Source organism: Martes martes (assembly GCF_963455335.1).
Source record: "Martes martes genome assembly, chromosome: 6".
Classification (NCBI taxonomy): domain Eukaryota; kingdom Metazoa; phylum Chordata; class Mammalia; order Carnivora; family Mustelidae; genus Martes; species Martes martes.
This window is the reverse complement of record NC_137893.1, coordinates 1,635,483-1,655,980: the sequence shown is the minus strand read 5'-3', so window position 1 is coordinate 1,655,980 and position 20,498 is coordinate 1,635,483. Positions and strand designations below refer to the sequence as shown.

Here is a 20,498-nt window from a genome sequence, read left to right as displayed (position 1 = left end):
AGCGTCCTAAAACACGCCAGAGAGCTGGCCGGTGGGTTGGGCACGTGTATGACGCCAGCGGGAGCGAAGGTCAGCCGGGCGGTGACGGCCCGTGTTTGTGCACGGTCGAGAGTCCCCACCAGTAAGAGTCATGACTGTGCTGGGCTTCCGCATCCGGGCAGCACGTCACGACCGTCGCAGCATGAACGTAGGGAGCACGTGGGGTGTGAGCTCTCGGCTGCGATGACGGCCTCTAGATGGCGGGCTGCGTGTAAACCGCATGTGCGAGCCGCGTGTGCAAGCCGCGTGTGCAAGCCGCGTGTGGCCGCTCACCTGCCCTCCCTCCACCCCCACCACCGAGAGGTCGGCCTTTGCAGCGCATCCCGCCGCGGTCACAGGTCGTGTAACCTGCGAGGACCCTTCCGTCCGCGGACCCACGGCCTCCGTTCTGCAGAGCGGCCCGTCTGGCGCTCCGGTCAACGCTCCCAACAGGCTGCAGAAGTGAGCACTTTAGAAAGTGCTTGTTTTTAGGTATTTTTTCACCTGTCACTGGATGCATCGTATGTCACCTCAAACAGCAGGGAACAAATTAAATTCTCCTTCCTAGGAATTTGAGCTGAAAGGAGCTCTAGACACTGTATTCATGGTTAAGTTCTGACCTTTTCTACACTTTGCGTGGTCTGTGGGCGTCCTGGTCGACCTTCGGAGTTATTTCTCGTCAGGAACCGGTCTCCTGAGCCTGGGGCCCGGCCCCCACGTGTGGAGGACCTGCTGCGGCCCCCGCCCTGATGCACCTACGTTCATCCTGGCGACTGTCCCCTCCAGTCCCTGTCCAAGTCCCTCTGAAGCTTCAAATTCAGAAGTTGGAGGGTTTGGTGGTTTTTTTTCCCCCATTTTACCCATCAAGATTGATTGGGTGATTTGGGGTTGTTTAGGGCAATCAGTGGGGTCTCAAGTTGCTTTTTAACCTAACAGAGCTGTTTGTTCGGGAGTGTGGTATCGGGGACTCTGCTGAGAGGGTGTGGGGGGTGTGGGTGGAGGGTGACCCCGCGGTGGGCTCTTACTTCCAGAGTCAGAAGAGGCTGCAAGTGTGTGGTGAGTTTCCTTTCAGTCTGCTGTCGAATTTGACCTTGAATAGTCTTGGATTCAACCTGTAAGTAGAATCATCTCAAGGGGCAGCCTGGCCCCTCTCCGGGCTCTCGTGGCCTGTGTGAACCCGGATCTGCAGGAACAGGTCTCGGGCTCCGGCTCCTTGTCTGTGGTTCTTCCTCTCGCTCTTACTGAGCCGTCAGTCTGACTGGCACATGCTTGAGTTTCGGAATGCAGCTACAAAGCCTATGGGTCAGTCACTTCTCATGCAAATATCTGTTCTTGAGGTCAAGGCTCTTTTGAGAGGCGCTTACAAAGGCCCATGGATTTGCAATGCCTGAGACAAAGTTTTAATGGTCGAAGTCCCTACGGTCCTTAACAGCGTCCTTGTCCTCGTCCTGAGGTTCAACCATCCTCTACAAACAGCTGCGGCTTCTGGAAAAGGCAGAGACTCGTGGTGCTGCGGAAACTCTGGCGTCTGCCCCCCAGGACCCTCAGCTCTGCTGCGACGAGGTGTAAAGCAGCTGTTCCCTTTGTGTCCCTGCTCCAGGCAGCCTGAGTCTTAGAACCGACATGAACTCTCATGATCTCCAGCCAGAACATCCCAGACGGAACCCTCGGTTTCCCCTTTGGACAGACTCTGCCTGACTCCCCATCTTTGAATTGGCGACTCGGTCCGCTCAGTTCCTGGTGCCCGAACCGGAGTCACCTTTGATGCCTGCCTGATCGCCGCTCAGCAGACCCTGCTTGTTCTGCAGAATCCCTTCCCGGGGTCTCTTTACCCCATTCCCATCGCCCTTGCCCTCAGGGCCGTGCTCCCCTCCCCAGAGCCAGCTGACCCGTTCCTCTGTCTCCTGCCCGTGTCTGATCCACTCCGTAGCTGGGAGCAGGCCTTGAAGACGCAGTGGGATCATGTACATGCCCTTCCGGCTTCCTCTCCTCCATGACGTCACAAGGAGTTAAGGACAAAGTCAGACACTCTTGAGTCTGTTTTCCCTTCCCTCTGTGCCACCGGCTCCTTCATGCACCATTCCTGCCACGCTGGCCTTGACCGGGACCAGCCCCGTGCTGCCCGCAGGTCTCTGCACTTGCTCCTTGGGCCAGAATCCCTCCCGTGCTCTGGGCCTGGCCTGCCCTCCTCACCTCCGCACTCAGCGCAAGCATCACCACCCGCAAAGGCCCTGCCGGGGGTCCCAGTCTGAAATGCGCCGTCCCTGTCACCTCCCAGCATCCATTCACTTCTTCGGGGTTCTTGGAGGAATTCATCTGCAACTCGTCCGCGTTAGCACATGCCAGCTTCGCCCCTGTGTTCACAAGACCCTGTTTGGGATGTCCTGTCCCCTCCCCGTCACGTGCAAACTTGCCAGCATCCGGCCTCGGTGCACACACAGATGCATGTGTCTGTGCGTGGGGCCGCCCGCACTGACCGAGGGGAACACGTAGTGAGAATGCAAGCAAGCGTAGGGACACTCAGCCCGGCGTGCCGGTCACCAGCACGCTAAGAATGTGGAAAGAACCAGGACTACTTAATAATATTTATTAGCGACACACAAACATAATAATATATTCTTCCCGCTGTTTTTGAAAAATAATTCCAACAGGACACGAACACCACCCTTGTGTCCTCATCGAGGAGCAGCAAAACAGTAAAGCAGTATCGCCTAATACTGCCACATGAGCTCCGGCTACTTAGAAGTCGGCTGCGTGCCGTCTGCGAGCACGGCTGCGGGGTCCGTGGAACCCCCTTCTCGGTTACCAGCATGCAGCACCGAGCGTCTCTATCCTTACATGATCATAAAGAGTGTATGACACAGGGTTTGGCACCCGGTATCGGGTATGTGACCTGTGGTCTTTGACTCCTGGACAAGACGCTAGTGAGCAGGGGGTAGGTTTGGGGGGGCAGGGAACAGGTGTTGCAGTCCCGTTCCGGGGACGAGAGGGGCAGAAGCAGCCGAGCATGGAAGGGGGGCTGGGCGGCGCCCCACAGACCAGCTGTAGGGATGGGCCCTGTGGGATCAACACTGGCTGTGTTCCCAGTGACAAGAACCAGGGAAGGAAATCCGGATGCCTTGGGGGTGAATTTGCAAACAAAAGGTGAATCTTTGAACTTGTCAGAGGCTGAAAGACGGGTGCAGGGCGCCCGCCGCAGGTTGGCCGTCTCTCCGAGCTCAGCCTGCACGAAGCAGCGGCAGGATTTGAATTCGGATTTGAGTCAGCCCGGTGCCCACGGGAATGCGGAACACAGACGAGAGAGTGAGTTTCCCTGAAGACTTTCATAAGACGCGTCAGGAAACTCCTACAAACCGAGACACACGCACCATTGGGAATCAGGCCAGGCCGTGGGCAGACGGTCTGAGAACACTTGTCTCTGCGCCTTTTCCCAGCTCTGCCCCGTCCGCCAGGCTCACAGGTCCAGTCCCGATGGCAGCCTGTGGCGGCCCTGCTCACCCTCGCGGGGGCCCCCAGCAGGAGAGAGGGGGGCCTCTCAGCGGCCAGCTGCTTCCTGAACGACCGCGTGGGGACAAGACGGCAGAGGAGACACACTTGCCGCCGTCTGGGCTTCCCGTTCCTTCCAGGAAGATGTGTGTGACCCGGCCCCGGCCACCCGATGTCCACCCAGTCTCCTCTGCATGTCCTGTGGAGAGGCAGGTGGGCCTGGAGGCTGCGCCAGACCCAGGCTCCATCCCCGAGGTGGGAAGGGGCTGCGATCTCCACTGGGGGGGCGTCTCTGTGAAGGGGCTGCGATCTCCACTGGGGGGGCGTCTCTGCGACGGGGCTGCGATCTCCACTGGGGGGGCGTCTCTGCGACGGGAGCCACGGTGCCTCTCATTCGCGTCACCGCGTTGCAAAATGGTGTTGGTCGAGCCCTGTCATTCCTGCTTCCTTTACTCCTGGATGTTTCCCTTGTGTCCTTGCCGTTGTCCAGCGGGACGGTCCACGGGGGGCTCTGTCCTTGCCCCTTTACTCATCAGCTTTGAAATTACGCCGGATTCCCTGGCTTCCTGCCCAGGCGCCCAGGGAAGGTTTGGTTAAGTGTCAGGATGCTGGCTTGCGTCCCCTGCTGCAGAGACCGGGCTCCAGAGTCCGGGAGACCCCGGGGGCCTCCCGACCTCAGCTCCATCTGCGCGTCCTCTCGCGCCCGCGTTCCGTAGTCCGGAGGAAACCAGCCACTTCGCAGTCAGCGTGCAGGGGGTTGTTCGTTGTCTGGTTGGCCGTCTGGGTTCTATGCAGGATTTAGGGCGATTTGGAATGTATGCCGCTTGCTTACTAGCACGCAGACCTCTACGACGGCATCGCCCAGCGCGGGAGCTGGAACGTGGCAGTGACCCCCCGCCCCACCGTCTGAGTCCATCGCTGCGTCCGATCTCATTTTGAGCTGTCGTGCGCTGAACAGGTACTATAGACGCATATGCTGATAAAAGCCGTGGGTTACACAATATTTATAAGTACTTATAATACCTATAAATTATGTATAAAAACTTACAGAAATTATACTTATGAATAAAACTGCATACTCTGTAGATGGTTATACGTAAATAAATTTTCCTGTCCTAAAATGTCATTGGTGAGTTTTAGTTGTATTTTGGGGGACTGAGTTTTTCAACTCAACATGATTTTTTTTTAATGGACAGATTCTGTGACTTTTAAAAAAGATTTTATTTAATTATTTGAAAGAGAGAGGCAGAGAGAGCACAAGTGGGGCAGAGGCAGAGGGAGAAGCAGGCTCCCCGCTGAGCAGGGAGCCCGATGCCAGATTCACCCCACGACACCGAGATCATGACCCGAGCCGAAGGCAGAGGCTTCACCAACTGAGCACCCCACCCCGGCGCCCCAAACGGAACATGAATTTGCCGAGATTTATTTGTCTCGATGCAGGTAGCGACTCAGAGGTAACGAGACCGGAGTGATGACCATCTTTCACCGTTCCTGCCCTTTGGGCCATGGAACCCAAACATCTCCTGGGAGAGGATTGTTGCCTTCTATTTGCAAAACTCACGGCCCATCCAGCAGGTTTTTCAGAATAAGGAGAAGATGCTCCCCGAGAGAGTGCTGAGAACTTGTAGACTCAGAGTGCGTCCGCCCGCGGCCTCAGCTTTCCCCAGTGGTGGTGAGAAGCTCCCCAAGGTGGGCATGAAGGAGCCCCGAGGGCAGGGCAGGGCCTTCCATTCTGAATGCCTTTCACTGAGCTCCTCCTGGTCTCAGCATCTGGCAGTTGGATTAAAACTGACTTTTAGGGGCGCCTGGGTGGCTCAGCGGGTTAAGCCTCTGCCTTTGGCTTGGGTCATGATCTCAGGGTCCTGGGATCGAGCCCCGCATCGGGCTCTCTGCTCAGCAGGGAGCCTGCTTCCCCCTCTCTCTCTGCCTGCCTCCCTGCTTACTTGTGATCTCTGTCTCTCTCTGTCAAATAAATAAATAAAATCTTAAAAAAAAACAAACAAAACTGACTTTTAGCTTCAAAATGTGATGGCTGAGTCCTTGGCAAAGATCGTAGGCCCTGGATGTTTCTGCAGCTGTCCAAGGGCACTGGAAACAGACACGGAAGCACCTCAGTGTCAGGAGAACACCTTCGCTCCTGACCGGCCCTGAGCGGGGCACCCGCCGCATGGAGCCCCGGGAGCCTTGGGATTCCGCAAGCAGGGATGTCCATGCCGTGGGGAGCCCCGAGGGTCTCTGCCATGTCTGTGCATCGGGCCATTCCCCTCCCGGAAGGAAGGGCAAGCACTTAAAATTTTGGATAAAAGGAAATTATCTTAAAAGGTCAAGGGAAGGAGTCTCGCTTGTGAGAAGGTGTGTGGAGCAGGATGAGCGAGGCCGTGTGTTTGGATCCGCAGGCGTGGGCGCTGAAGCTGTGCTCGGGAAAGTGAAACTTCGTTCTTGGAATCATTTCAGAAATTTAAGATCCAGTGATCACGCTGGAGGACGGCCTTCTGAACAGCCATGGGCGCTTCTGGACTCGGCCTTGTTTTTATGGCTTTTTATGTTCCTTACACGGTGTCCCTCGAGCTTTTGGGGGAGAGAGTTTGAACCTTCGCATTTTTTCATTTGTTTTTCTTTATGGTTAAAACTTGGGCATTCGGAAACATCAGCCAAACACTTTGGAGGCTGTGTTTTTGCAGAGTTCACCGTGAGGCCCTGGGGATCCATCTTGGCATAATATTAAAGGAATGCCACCATGATCAGGCAACAGAAAAGGGAAACGATGCCTCTGGGAGGGGGCAGGGCCCGGGGCCGCGGTCGGATTCTGGGTTTGGGAGCCCGGGATGTGGGCTCTGCTCCCAGCATCCTGTCTGTACCTCCATCCCGGGGGTGTGGGGGCGGGGAGCCCGTTCTTTCCGGGTCGGGAGTGGAGAAGAGTGAGGAGCTACTTCTGCCGCGGACGATATGACCACGGTAACGCCGCAACATGGCTGTCACCGCGCGAGGCTAGACGGTGCCTGAAACCACTCTGGGAGCGCAGCAGGGGCTCGAGAGACCCTCCGTGGGGTGACGACCTCTCTGCTGGCGACTCCCCTGTGAATAAGACCTTGCCCTGGAGAGCCAGGCTGGGACACGGCCGCACATGAGTGTCTGTGTGTCACCCGGAGGAGGCGTCTCGGGAGTCGTGGCACGCAGGAGCGGCTGCCGGAGGCCCTGCTCCTTGTTGGCCGAAGTCACCGTGGACTGGCTTCCCGCCCCGTCAGTGCTGCCAAACTCTTCACTGTGGTAGCAAGTGGCCTCCGGCTCTGCCAGGGGCAACTAATCTCTGGAGAGAAGGACCCGAGTGACCCGTCAGCCCCTCCGGGGGCCACTGCGCACGCTTCTCTTTGTCACGCTGTCCCCTTTCTGTTTCGTTTACATTTTGGGAAGATTCCTAAGGCAGCGACCTAAAGAGAGCCTGAAGGGCACCAGGCTGGGGACAGAGAGGCCAGCTCAGGAGAGGCGAGGGGGCCATCTCTTCGGGGGGCGGCGGGTGTCAGGAAGGGACAAGGACTCGTGCTTGGCTGTATGTGTTGGCAAGGCGACTGCTTAGGAACCGTCACACAGCCCGACTTCCCCGGATGCCCCTGCGGTCCTCTAGCGCTTCGCTTTCCACCATGAGGACAGCTCACCGCAGAGAGGACAGCTCTCTGGCGAGAGCAAGGCCTTGCGGAGCGCGCACCCTGCAGCCCCGGTGGGCGGCGGGCAGGAGGGCCAGCAGCCGCGCCGGGGACGGAGAGCTACACGGTCCCGCCGCGTGTCCGCCGCTCCTGAGCGGCCCACGGCCGTGTGTGCACCGCGAGGAGACGGGGCGGCCCATCCTGCCGCAGCTGTCACGGCAACGTCCCTGTCCGCCGGCCCCTCACCCCTGCAGCTGGGAGTTCGTTTTCTCACGTCTTCCCGTACTCTGTCTTTTCGCGAATTTGCATCTTGTTTCAGAACTGGAACCAAGTCGAAGCGTCCATCCTCCCTTTGCCCGAGGACGAGCGGTCTGATGCTGTGCTTCCCGCTGAAGACGGCCTTCACTTCCCGCGCACGGTGGTGGTGGGGATACTCTCGCACGATCATAAGTTGATGTATTTGGGGAAAAAACAAAAACAGAAACCCGTTAGCACCAGCAGCCATGATTGAATTACAACACGTCAGAGACGGGACCTCGTGAGCGCTGGGGGAGTCTCGCACCTGCCGCGAGCTGTCGGGCGCCCCGCGAGGCGCTGGCCTGGGCCGTCGCATTTCCGTCCGATGCAGAGAAGGAGCCCGCCGGGCGGTCCCGAGGATGCGACTTCCTTCTCCCAGCAGCGCCTGTCCTGCCGTGCCCCGCGAGGGGAAGTGAACGTCGCAGTCCTGGGGACCCTGCGGGCTCTGTCTCGTCGTCGCTCCACCGCACGGCCCAGTCAAATGTATCGGCGACAATCTGTAAGCCGGGCCGTGGCGGCGGCCACCGGAAATCGCCTTCACAAACAAGTGACAGGCCGCACCGGCCCGAGGGTGGTGGCGCGCCAGCCTCTGCTCCGTGTGCTCCGTGTGCTCCGTGCGGCCCCGGCTGACTCTTACCGCCTTGTCTGCTTTGCTTTGTTAGGAAACCGTCCTGGTGAGATGGGACCGTCCGGCTCACCGTTCGATCCACAAGACGTATAGTTTCGAGAGGTAAGTGCTTCGGTGAAACACGGATTTCCCGCAAACGGTCGGTTCCCGAGACTCACGCTGCCACCTGTCCCTTCCGCTCCTGGCTGAGCAGCGGGCACCCGTTGGAGCAAACGGGTCTCCTCGGCCCGCGGCGTCCCCTGCAGGTGACCCCGACCTGGGCACTGCACCCTTTGCAAACAGAAGGCGGGATGGAATCTAGACCTAGATACAAAGCATAAAACCAGGAAACACAAGGAGAAGGTCTTTGTGACCTTGAGAGACGCCACTAAAAGCGTGATCTCGACAAGAAAAGTACTGCCGGCCCGATCGCTCTGAAACCATTGCGCGAGTTTGTTGGGGGAACGAGCCGGCAGGCCCGGCGCTGGAGCAAACTCCCGGAAACCGAAGCTCCCCGAGGACGTGTACCCGGAAAACAGGAGAACGGACGCCGCTCAGCAAGCAGGCAGAGCGTCCGGACAGATCCCACCAGAGTGCGATGCCGATGCCCCGAGGTTCCCGGGCAGGTCAGGGGAGAGCCTGCCGGCCGCCACCCCACATGTCGAGGGTCTCCTCTGGGTCGCTGAGGCGTATGGTCCTGGGGTGACAGTCTCTGAGCAGCAAACTGTCGCGTCTTTGTGGTGAACGATCCCGTCCGGGACAAGGGGCTCGGCACGGTGCTTCCCTCCGTGCTGGGAGCTGTTCCCACCGTCCCCTGGCATCCACCGCCACTGGCCGGGAGCAGATGAACACGTCCAGACTTGGTAGGAAGTGACTCTCCCCGGAGGGCTGGTCCGCCCAGGGAAGGGATTCCCGGCACAGCGCCGCAGCTGTGGCGCGGCTGGCCTCTGGCCTCGAGGGGTGCCAGCCCCCCAGGGTCGGAGAAGGGCTTCCGTTTACAGGAGTGGAGTGGGGGGGCCTCCAGGGAGCACAGGCCTCTCACCCTGAGACCAGCCAGTCTCGGGGGGCCAGGCTGGGCGCGAGTCCCCATCCTCGGACCCGACCTTAGGGAACGGCTCCCGTTTGGCTTTCCCCACCCCGGGGCCGCGGTCCACAGTCACAGGGTCTGCGGGTTTGCGGTTGCGGTTCCTCCTGGGGGACCCCCCACCCCATCGAGAGCCTGCGGCACAGTCTCCACCGTCTGTTTATCAGGACCCACCCTTTGGGCCTCGCCCCTGCGGAGGGCCTGGGCCCCCCGTCCCTGTGTGCGCCCCCTCCCGAGGACGGGCCCGGCCTGGGGTCTCCCGCGCCGTCCCTCTGCCGCCGGCAGGGCAACTCCAGCTTCTCCGCCGCTCGGCGGCCTCTCCTCCCGCTGCCGGACGGTCCCCTCCCTCTGTACTTCCCGCCGTGTCCTGTCCAGCGTTTCTGGTTCTGTGTCCTCGGTGTCAGGTGTGTGTGGAGGGGGAGGTGGCCGCGCCTCCCGACCCTCTCAGGGACAGCTGGGCGGGGGCCGCAGGTGAGGGGACCCAGGCCCAGGGGTCACACGCCTTCCTGGAATGAAGTCTGGGTCCTCCTCTGACGCCGGCTGCCGCCTGTAGGAACCGAGAAGGGCTGGCAAGAGCGCTGGGGCGTGCGCCGGCCCACGCCGGGACCTTGTTTTGGGGAGTGGGGAAGAGGCGTGGCCGCCCCTCCCTCAGACGCCAGGGTTCTTGGGAGGCTCTGCACCTGCGGTCACACGGGCTGGGGCTCGGACTGAAGGGGGAGGTCTCGACTGTGGTGTTTGGACAAAAAAAAAAAAAATGAAGGGGGGGCGCCTGGGTGGCTCCGTCGTTAGGCATTTGCCTTTGGCTCAGGTTGTGGTCCCAGGGTCCTGGGATCGAGCCCCACATCGGGATCCCTGCTCAGGAGGAAACCGGCCTCTTCCTCTCCCTCTCCCCCTGCTTGTGTTCCTTCTCTCTCTGTGTCTCCCTCTGTCAAATAAATAATAAAAATAAAATCTTAAAAAAATAAATGAAGGAGTATGCACAAGTCACCATACATCTAAGTTAGGAAGCAGGAACTTAAATTTAAATCTCCACAGGAATTTATTCTGGGGAAATACTGTTTTGGTACCAGGACTGTCTCCCTTCATAAAGCTGTTTTTCGGAACTAATAGCTTTTTATGGAACTAATAGATGCCAAGTATTTTACTTCCGTTCTGAAAGAAAATCTCGACAGTTTCAGTATTTAACCCCTTGTTTGTGCGTCGAAGGGAAGCACACTCCCTGCTCTTCAGGAAAAGCATGAATCGTCCCGGAGTCAGAGGATACTTGCTGCCTTCCAAGAAGAATAAAAATATATTATCACTTGTTAAAATGGCCAACGAAACGTAACAGCCACTATCCCAAAATGCCCTAAGGAAAATATTAAGTAATTTTATTGTCTCAAGTCTAGTTTATGTATCGAGTGGCCGGAGGACCCCTGGCTGCCTTCCCTCCTTACGTGCGTTTGTGCCGTCGTGGACCCGCCACATGTTCGTGTTGAGTCCCCTGGTCGGAGTTTGAGGCTTCCCCGAGCTCCCAGACGTGCAGGCGGACAGCTGCAGGGGAGCCGGGGGCCTCCGACCCGGGTGCTGACGGCTCAGTGAACCGGGACACAAAACGGTCCAAGGCACAGAGAGAGGAGAAGAGCTCAGAGACCCCCAGATGCCTGCGGGGGCGCCGGGAGCGGACGGGAGCTGGGGGGGGGGGTGCTGGCTGTGCGGAATGAAGGCCCCCCTGCCCCCTTGGCCTGCCCCCCCCCGCGCCCACAGCTTCCCGATGGGCCGCGCCCTCCATGGCCAAAATGTCCCCCGCGCCTGGCTTCCCTCGCGGGGCTGGACGTCCTTTCAGGCAGCGGAGAGGCACGCACAGCCCTTCTCGGGGAGCGCTCGGTCTCCAGACGGCCTCCTTCAAAGACGGAGAGCTGGTTCCCACGTCAGGAGAGACCTAAGGAGCGTATTCCCAAATAGAAGGAAATGTGGAAGTTCAACGCAGAGCGGATCCGCCTTTCTCCTCTTCCTTTCTAGGAGCACTTTACATAGTAGGGTCAGTGATCTTTCATCTGTGATTAAGTTGCAACTCTTTTTCCAAGTTTGTTATTTGTATTTTTTTTTCTGAAATCTCGTAGCCACACGAAAGCTTTTTCCCCTTTAACTTAATTACAGTTACGAAGGTCACCAGGTTAGAGAAAAATATACCCACATCTTCTCCTAGTAATCCTGTGGTTTATTTTTTATTTTTTAACAAGTATTTCCTTTTTTTAAAAGATTTTGTTTATTTATTTGAGAGAGAGAATGAGAGAGTGAGAGAGAGAACATGAGAATGGCGAGGGTCAGAGGGAGAAGCAGGCTCCCCACTGAGCAGGTAACCCGATGGGGGGTTGGATCCCAGCACCCTGAGATCATGACCTGAGCCGACGGCAGACGCTTCACCGGCTGAGCCACCCAGGCGCCCCTCCTATGGTTTATTTTTTACATTAAACTTGTGATCTGTTTGGGATGTATTTTAGAATAATTAATGTCTTAGGAATGGAATGATTTCACCTTTTTCCATGTGCCTCCCCAGGTACTGCCACAACACTTAGTGAAACAAGCTTTTCCCCAATGATCTGAGATGTGTCCTTTATCCTACAAGCCAGGCGTAGTTGGCTCGTATTCTGCATTTGTCTCGGCTCGCAGCCCCTCCCCCCCACCTTATGTAAGCAGGCGCTTCATCGTGTCCAACTGCTGTGTTCCTGAGTAATGACTCGATACAAAGTTACAAAGTATAGGGGGCAGCACCTTTGACCTTGGCTTCATGTTGGTGGGAAAGACCTGAGTGTTTAAGTAAGATGCTCACCAAACCTAAACTACTCACTAGTTAGGAAAAGTCTGCCGACCCCTGCAGTGGACAGAGCGGTAGAGGACATTGGGCCAGTGGCCACAGGGATGCCTCGTTTGAATCATGAGTTTTAAAAACCAACAGGAAAAGTGAGCTTACAGGAGAACTAGAGAAATATCAGAGAACACAGACTGACTTTGGGGGATGATGTTAAGGAATAACCATTAATTCTTTAAAATGTGGTAATGGTAAGTACCATCATGATGTTTTTCGGAAGAGTCTTCATTCTTTTCAGGTACGTACTGAAACACCTGCTACGTCAGCTTGCCCAGGCTCCGAGTGCGGGGCTGCGGGCTTGCGCCAAGTAGCCTGCCACGGGGAATTCTGTGATAAGTTTCAAAAAAAAGATTCAAGGGGCGCCTGGGGGGCTCAGTGGGTTAAGCCTCTGCCTTCGGCTCAGGTCATGCTCTCAGGGTCCTGGAATCGAGCCCCGCATCAGGTGCTCTGCTCCGCGGGGAGCCTGCTTCTCCCTCTCTCTCTGCCTGTTTTTCTGCCTGCTTGTGATCTCTCTCTGTCAAATAAATAAATAAAATTAAAAAAAAAATTCAAGGGGCCCCTTGGTGGCTCAGTAGGTTCAGCGTCTGACTTTTGGTTTTAGCTGAGGTTGTGATCTCTGGGTCGTGGGACCAAGTCCCGCATTCAGTGGACGTTCTGCTGAGCCCAGAGCTTGCTTGGGATTCTCTCTCTCCCCCTCTGCTCCTCCACCCCTCCCTGCTCTCTCTCTAAAGTCATAAATAAATAAATCTTAAAAAAAAAAAAAAAGATTCAAGAGCTCAGCACCATACCACTTGCTCCAAATGCCTTCCTGATCAGGCACAATGAAAACATTTTATATGCTTAAAATTACTGCTGCTTCTGGAGATACTCTGGGTCCACTGGCCATGATGAGACACTGAAAATGGAAGAAGAGAAATATTTGGTACCAGTATTCAGACATCTAAGCTTACATGCAAAGCACATGGGCTCTAATACGACAGACCACTAATGCTTAGTTCATACATTTGGGAGTCTGGCCCAAATTCTGCTTTCGGCTACGTTCCAGTCTTGTTTCAAATCGTGCGATGAGCTGCATTTTTTAGAAGCTCCTTCCTACTTAGCTCTGTGTGTGCGTGCTTATAAACATCGTATTCCCGCTTCCGTAGCCGACATTCCAGTTCCATGACACAGACGGACATTCTGCTGAACTAACCCGGGGCCTAGGAGGATACCGCTTTGGAGAGCTTGAACATAAGAATTAAATATTACATACCCAGTGTCGCCCAGAGTATGATTTTTACATTATTCTTGTTGGACCCACTGAAGTGGAGCTAATTCAGTCCCAGGATAATTACATGGGATCCTTTCTTCTCTTCTTGCCGGCTTGCTTTTTCTTTCTGCTTTGCAAGTGTTCATAATTGTGTTTTTATGATGGAGGAGACATTTCTCCAGTCTCTCTTAACCCCTGTTAGCCTGAAAGGTAATGGATTGATCTCTTACTGTCCCAATGATGGACCCTGACGGTGCTGGAGGCTTAGATGGGAGTGGGTGAGGCTCTCGTTTCTCATATTTGGTTCCTAACGTACGTCTCTCGTTTCCCTTTGCGTCTCAGGGTTTATGGTCCGGCAGAGTCTCAGCAAGTGGTGTTTGCGGATGTGTGCCCGCTGCTTACGTCTCTCTTGGACGGGTGAGTTAACGTAACTTCAAGGTCAGTGATCAGAGTTATGAGGAACTGTAAGTAGGTCTCACTCGTGTTACAGAATGTGACCTTGGAGTTGGCGCATTTGCGTCAATAGCAGAGCCAACCCATAGCCCCATGGCGATTACTGTCCAGTGGTCGGGGCGGAGTAGGTCTGCGTGCCAGCAAGAGGGCCACCCAGGACTGAGGACCGGCTGTCAGTGGGCTCCTACTCTCCGGTCCTCGTGCCCGTGAAGAGAGTGAGCGGCTGCCCTTGTGCTCTCTGGGACTCTCCCTGCATTTTAGAATTTTCAGGAACGCTGTGCTGTGTGTTGACCCTGGACCGAGGAATTCATCACCCCTTTGGGATGAGAGCCCCTGGCTCTGGACACATGACCGCCAAGTCCCAAGGCCACGGGTCATTCCTTCTGAGTAAAGATCCTGTCTTTACTCGGTGGGAGCCCACGCCTGGCGCCCTGCGCTCAGGGTCCACGCCGGGGCTCCTGGCAACAAATGGAACCAGGTTTGTGTGGCTGAGACACAAGACGCCAAGACGTCCTACCTCGGGATGCCGGGAAGAAGCCCATTTTGGCGGAGGAGCCTGCATTCAGCCGCCCGAAGAAGGCGTCCTGGTGTTGGCCTGGCAAAGGCTCCCACAGCCAACGTCCACAGACTAGAAGCCGTCAGCATAGCCCCGGTTCTGCCCACGGCGCCCCAGCACCTTAAAGCCCATCCCAGGGGCCCGAAAGGCATGGGAGACGATGGGTCATGTCCCCACAGGAACCGCGGCCTCCCCTTGCACCCACCTGTGGGGCCGGGCCTCCCGCAATGACACGGTTTCTCCTGACACCCTTCTTCTGGAATGCTGGGGCTCTCAGAGGCATCCAGAAAAAGTTCTTCTGTGGAAAATGATAGGAGGGCTCTTTTTTCCCTTTTTCAGTAGGCCTCTCTTAAGTAAGCAGATTCCAGAAATGAAAAAGACATAGTGGTTAGATGATCTTTGCCAGACTTGCCTTTCCATCCTAAATGTGAAACAGATGGCATTATTCTAAGTGCTGAGCCGCGTTCTCCAGGAGGCTTCTGCATTCCTGAGGGTTCAAAAGGTCCCTGTAGGGGCTCCAGCTCGGCTGAGACCAAGGTGCTCCCACCGGAGAAGCGGCCAAGCCCTCGGGGAAGGTGCGAGACGGGAACGCGGGAGGTGGTTGCTGTGAAGACCTTGAGACTTCTCCGCTCCGGAAGACCGACGATGCAGGGCGGTGGCCGGGAGGTCCTGGCTCGGTCTCTGCCCTGACATGCTTCCTGCGGGACTGGAACAGGCGGTCCTGGAGGGAGGCCCCCGTCGCTGCGCGAGGGGCAGGTTGGCAGGAGCACCGGCCCCTCTCCTGGGAACAGGCCTCTGCTGGTGGGACTTGCTGGGATGCCTCGGGCGACAAGTCCGTCTGATTAAAGGTCCGTCCGTGAAATCAGACACTCGAGGTGGGGCCTGCGTGGGGACCGTCTCGCCCCTCCGTGACCGGAAGGGCGCGTCAAGACTCAGGCTTCAGCGCCTGTAGGCCTGGATCAGCCGTCCCTTCCCGGCCAAGGTTACACATTGGTATCATTTATATGTTTATATCGTAAATGCTCATCCTACCGTATAAGTTTATATCTATTTCAAATAGTCCTTCGATGTGACGTTCCGATCTTCCCACTGACATTTCGGGCTGAAGAAACAGCTGGAAGGAAATGCAGGGAGGCAGCAGGCGTCCCTGTCCTTGTGACACGACCCGGAGCTGTTGGGCGGGGGGGACAGTGCGCCTGTCACGGAGACCGCGTCGGCGCGTTCTGGCTGACTGCAGACTCGGAATCACCAAGCCCCTTGGAATAACAGTCTAAGAACGTGTACCAAGGGAACCGCCTGCCGCGCTCGAGGTCCCATGCGTGACGGGGGAAACCCCAGGGGAGGGTCGTTTCACACGTGTTAGAAGCAGCCCGCGTTTACCAAGATCAGCTTTGTCAGGTGACCCCAGCCCTGCCCTGACGGAGTGGGTGGGGAGGACGAGGGGTCTCGCGGGGAGCGGGGGGGACCCCGGTGTGGACCCTGCGTGCACGGCGCCAGCCGTGGGCGCCCAGAGGAGATGTGGAGTCACGGAGGGGAAGCAGGTGCCGGCAGGAGCGTGTTGAGCGGGTGCAAAGGTGAGTGTGGTTTGGCCCAACGCCACGTGACCAAACGGCCCCGGGGGTCCCTCGCAAACCAGCCAGCTCCCGTGGAAGCCCGACGTGCAAGGGGCAGGGAGCAGGAGCGCAGAGCCACGTGTGCGGTGCACGGACTTCTGCATCCACGTGAGCGCTTCCGGAGCGCACAGCTCGGGCCCCAGCGTGCTGCGTGCTGTCCTGACGTCTGCGTCGGGTTTCAGGTACAACGTCTGCATTCTGGCTTATGGGCAGACCGGATGCGGGAAGAGCTACACCATGCTGGGTCCGCTTTCTAAGGACGAGTGCGGCGACCTCGGAATCGTGCCCAGGGCTGCCGGGGAGCTCTTCAGGTACGTGGGGGTGGTGAGCCGAGCAGGGAGGGTGGGAGGAGGGCAGCGCGGGGAAGGGAGGGGCAGAGCGCTCCTGTTTGCAGAGAGCCCCCACCCCACGCTCCTACCGGAACGCGTGCAACCCAGTGTTTAAACACTCGGGGCCTCAGTACCACGAACGCGAGAAATTCTTATGACACATTTACGTTGAAATTCTGTTGTTAAGACGAAACATTTTTTTTAAAGTTTGCTTTTTTTTTTTTTTTAAGATTTTTATTTATTTTGTTGGGGGCAGAGGGAGAGAGAGAGTCTCAAGCAGAGTCCCAGCTGAGCGTGGGGCCCGACCCAGGACTCCAGCTCACGGCCCTAAAATCATGACCTGAGCTGAAATCAAGAGCCGGATGCTGAACCGACTGAGCCGCCCAGGCGCCCCAAGTCAAAACTTCTTGCAGGGGCTCCCTAGCTGGACAGCCTCCCTGGTCGGGAGAGGGTAGAGCATGGAAGTTTTCTGTCCTAGATTGGGACAGGGACAGAGGGAGACCCCTGTTCCCTTTCGTTGCCTCCTGGGCCTGGAAAGAGGGGACACATCTGGTTTTCTTCTTCGAAGTTAGGGTGAGCTGGGCCTGTTGAAGATGCTTCTGTTCTGGGAAAACCTTCCCGGAGGAGACCCACTGCACTTTTCGTGATCTTACCTACACAATTACTCCTGGAAAAAATTAGTAACAGGGTGTCCTCGACCGCCCAAGTGACCAGGGAATCCAGGAAGAAAGCTGGGACATTCCGTGCTCTAGGCCTGGACACTGTCCCTGCCTTCAGGGGCCACTGTGCACCACACTCATTCCCCCTTCACTCACCCTATTCTGTAAGCGCCGTGGGCTCACTCTGCGACCGTCTGTGCCGTGTCCCCGCGAATCCCTCTGCCCCCGAGAGAAGGTGTCTTCCCGCCGCAGGTCTGCCGACGGGCTGGGTGCGTTCCAGGCCCCCCGCCCCCCCAGATTCGGGTTCTGTCTCCGTGTCTCCTTGCCAAGCTTCTTGTGGCTTAGATCGCGGCGCGACAAGGACGGAAGAACCCCACACAGGTTTCACGTGTTGGAGCGTCTTCGAACCAATGTTCCTTAAGTGTTCGTGCACACAGAGAACGCGTTTGCTAAGCTTGTTCCGCTAACTACTTCGGAGAAGCACGCGTGGGGACAGGTGAGGCTGTGCTGTGCGGCCGCCGCTCTGGACGTCTCAGTGGCGGCGAGGCCGACGCGGGCCCAGTGCAGGGAGCCCGCTCCCGCCTGTGTGCCCGGGGGTGGTGGGGGCGGAGCGGGTGTGGGGCAAGCGCCCGCCCCACGGAGGACTTTCCTGCAGGGAGCACACCACCCCCGCCCTCACAGCTCGGCCCAGGGAGGCTCACGGCCAGCCAGCCCAGGCCTGGAGTTCCCCGGGCGGGGCTGGGATCTCAGGTGCCAGGGTCCTCCCTCTGGGGACACGGCTCTCCATCAGGTGTTTGGTTGTTTCGGGATTTCAAGGGGCTGGGCCTGTAGGGGGAGCCCGAGGCGTGCTCAGGAGAGCACGTCCTCCTCCTCCGGGGCGACCTCACCTGGCAGCGGCCACGTTGCCCGGAAGCTGAGCAGCGGCCACGGGAGGCCACGGCAGAGCCGCCGCCGCTCTGGGCTTTGCTGGGTGTCGCGTGGAAGGAGGGGTCCCGAGAGACCCAGGAGTCGTGGAGATGGGCTCGCGGTGTCTGCCGCAGAGAGGGGGGCCGGGGGCCGCTGCCAGTCCAGGCTCCGGGGTCCTCGCCGCCCCTGCCGTGCCCTGAGCTCGCCCACTCCTGAGGGCGCCCGGCCCCTCCCGAGCCCGGGGACGCCGCCTCCTCCGCGGCCCATCTCCGCTTACCACTGACGTGAGGAGGCTCTTCCACGGCGCGGCGGATGCCCCAGGAAGAAGGAGTGTGTGATCGTCGCTGGCCGTGGACAGGCCCGGAGCGACGCCGCGAGGGTCCGGGCGACGCGCGGGACGAGGGGCTCCCCGCTTCGTGGCCTCACAGGAACCCGCACGCGCTTCTGCGGAACATGCCCCACACGGCGCTGGGACTGTCCCCGCGTGCTGCCCGCTGACCACTCGCTTCCTCGAGGCGAAGCCCGGCGCCCGCTTGTCGGCACCGTCCGCGGAATCGAGCGATGCTGCTAGAGGGACCCACGGGCCAGCGAATGACGCTGGTCAAGGACTTAGCGTAGTGGAGGAAAATCTTCGAATCAGCTCCCCGGTATTATGTAGATGAGAAATTCTAAATTCGGGTTTTGCGACCTGGGAAGACACGCCGTTCCCATGAGGGGACGGAAACGCAGGCGGGGGTCAGGCTCGCGCACGTGGTGGCCGGAGCCGTGGGGGACGGACGCCCTGGCCCCAGCTCGGCTGACCTGGCTCCTCGCTCTTCCCACGCTTACCCTCAGTCTTGCCCACAGACCCCAGCACAGAGGACGACCCAAATCCGAACTCTGAACCGAAAATTATTCTTACTGGAGAATTTTTTCTTTCATTTTGGACTTTGTTTTCTTGACTGTGTCATTGGAAGACATTAATTGCTCCTTTTATTCTGGGCTCTCTGGAGCTCCTCAGTAAACTCGATCCGTCCGTGCTGGCATGAGACGCCATGTGTTCCGTCCACTCAGAAACGCTCCTCCCACACTGGCCTCCGGGCCCCGGGCGCAGAATTTCTTTGTGGACAAGACGGAGTGGGTGGGGAGGACTCCAACTGGTGTCGCCGAGCATGTGTCAGGCAGGCAGTGGTCCCAGAAGACAGGGCGGCCTCCGTGGGCTGTGTGGGCAGTTTGGTGGCAAGGCGCTGGCAGGGACGTGGGCGGGAGGAGCCAGGCTGGTGGTCACTCTTCCCCTGACTGGGGTTCTGGGGTTTTTCTCCAAGTGGGTAGTAGCAGTATTTTTAAACCTTTCCATGGTCAGCACAGAGCGCTTTACCAGATGCATCGGAAGAAGATGTGTGGTTGTTTCTGAGAGGCTGTTGGGTTGTCAGGAGGGCGTGGGCAGGACCTGGCTGGACGTCGGGGCGCGAGCCGGGCTGTGGAGGGGTCTGCGCTCAGTCCTCCCTGGAACAGAGCTAACCCGGCCCCGGAAAGGTGCCGAGCCCTCCTGTCGTCGAAGCTGGCTTCGGCCTTCTGCAGAGTGAGGGGCCTCGGGCCGGGGGCTGGCTGCGCGGCGGCTGCGTGTTCTCCCTGCTTCCTGCCCTCCTGGGCTTGGGATCCTAAGGGCCCCTCCCGGGGGCCGACATTACTGATCCAGATACGGCTCAGAGAAAGCCGCTGTTCCCAAGACGGTAGCGCCCCGCAGCTGGAAGAGAGCAGGCCCTCCTTCCCGCCGGCGGTAGCGGGCCGTCTGGTGCCCGCGGGGGCTCGCCGGCCGGGAGTCTGGCTGCGAGGCCGGGACTGTAGCCTCCCCTGCGAGAGGGCTTTCCCGGCAGCCCTCCTCACCGGGCGGCCCAAGTTCCGCAATGGCTGAGTCCCCCGTGTCCCCCCCACCCCCAGGCTTATTTCAGAAAACCCATCCAGGAGCCTGAAGGTTGACGTGTCCATAGTGGAAGTGTATAATAACGACATTTTGGACCTTCTGGCCAAAGAGCGGCATCCAGCGGCGCCTGGGCCCCGGAGGGAGGCACCGATGACCAAGGCCACAAAGCGGGAGGTGTTGCCGCCGACCCGAGAGTGAGTACTCAGCCTTGGCCTGGCCTCTCTGAGCGGCCGGCGGTTTCCCCAGGACCCCGAGTAAGACCGGCGTGTGGGCCAGACCAGCGTGTTTATCGCTGGAAGGTTCTCTGTGTTGCCTTAGAACGCATCTGCCTCTTTCGATTTGCTTTAGAAATTATCTTTTTAAAATCACAATGACAACAGACACGTTAACTAACCTTTTAAAATATCCTGCTGACAAACGTGTGGGACCGGTCCCGTCCCCACATTCCAGACGAGGGAGCGGGCTCGCAACAGTGGACGCGCCCACCCGCCGACCCGCGGTTAAGCGCACGCGCCCTCGTTTCCGCTTGTGCGGGTCCGTACTTGAGAGAGCACAGTAAACCTCCATGTGGTGAGAAAGGAAGTCTCCGCGCATTGCCTGATACACCTGTTCCCTGGATCCACGTCTGGGTGTCGGGGGGCTCGTGGGGCGCAGGGGGAGGCGGTCTCCCCTTGCTAATGAGGGCTGGGGGGCGAGCCTGTCCCGGGCTCTTAGAGTCAGTGCGGGAAGCGCCTGCAGCTTGTTCTCGCGTCTGAAGAAAACCGGGTGCCTCGAGCCGTGAGCCCGCGCGGGGTAACCCAACCCTCGGCTTCCACGGAGACTCGCGACGACCCAGGCCCCGCTGGC

The 20,498-nt window shown here is 58.2% G+C and overlaps 1 protein-coding gene across 1 annotated transcript in view; it reads left to right on the top strand.

Moving 5' to 3' along the window:
• The window catches only part of KIF25 (kinesin family member 25), a gene marked incomplete at both ends in the record, with an annotated part of 45,483 nt that overhangs the window by 21,724 nt on the left and 3,261 nt on the right, over nt 1–20,498 (top strand). Inside the window, 4 exons of the mRNA XM_080807069.1 lie at nt 8,105–8,172; nt 13,576–13,650; nt 16,038–16,166; nt 19,670–19,846. Coding sequence (XP_080663195.1) covers nt 8,105–8,172; nt 13,576–13,650; nt 16,038–16,166; nt 19,670–19,846 — 449 coding nt within the window. The remainder of the gene's footprint in view (nt 1–8,104; nt 8,173–13,575; nt 13,651–16,037; nt 16,167–19,669; nt 19,847–20,498) is intronic.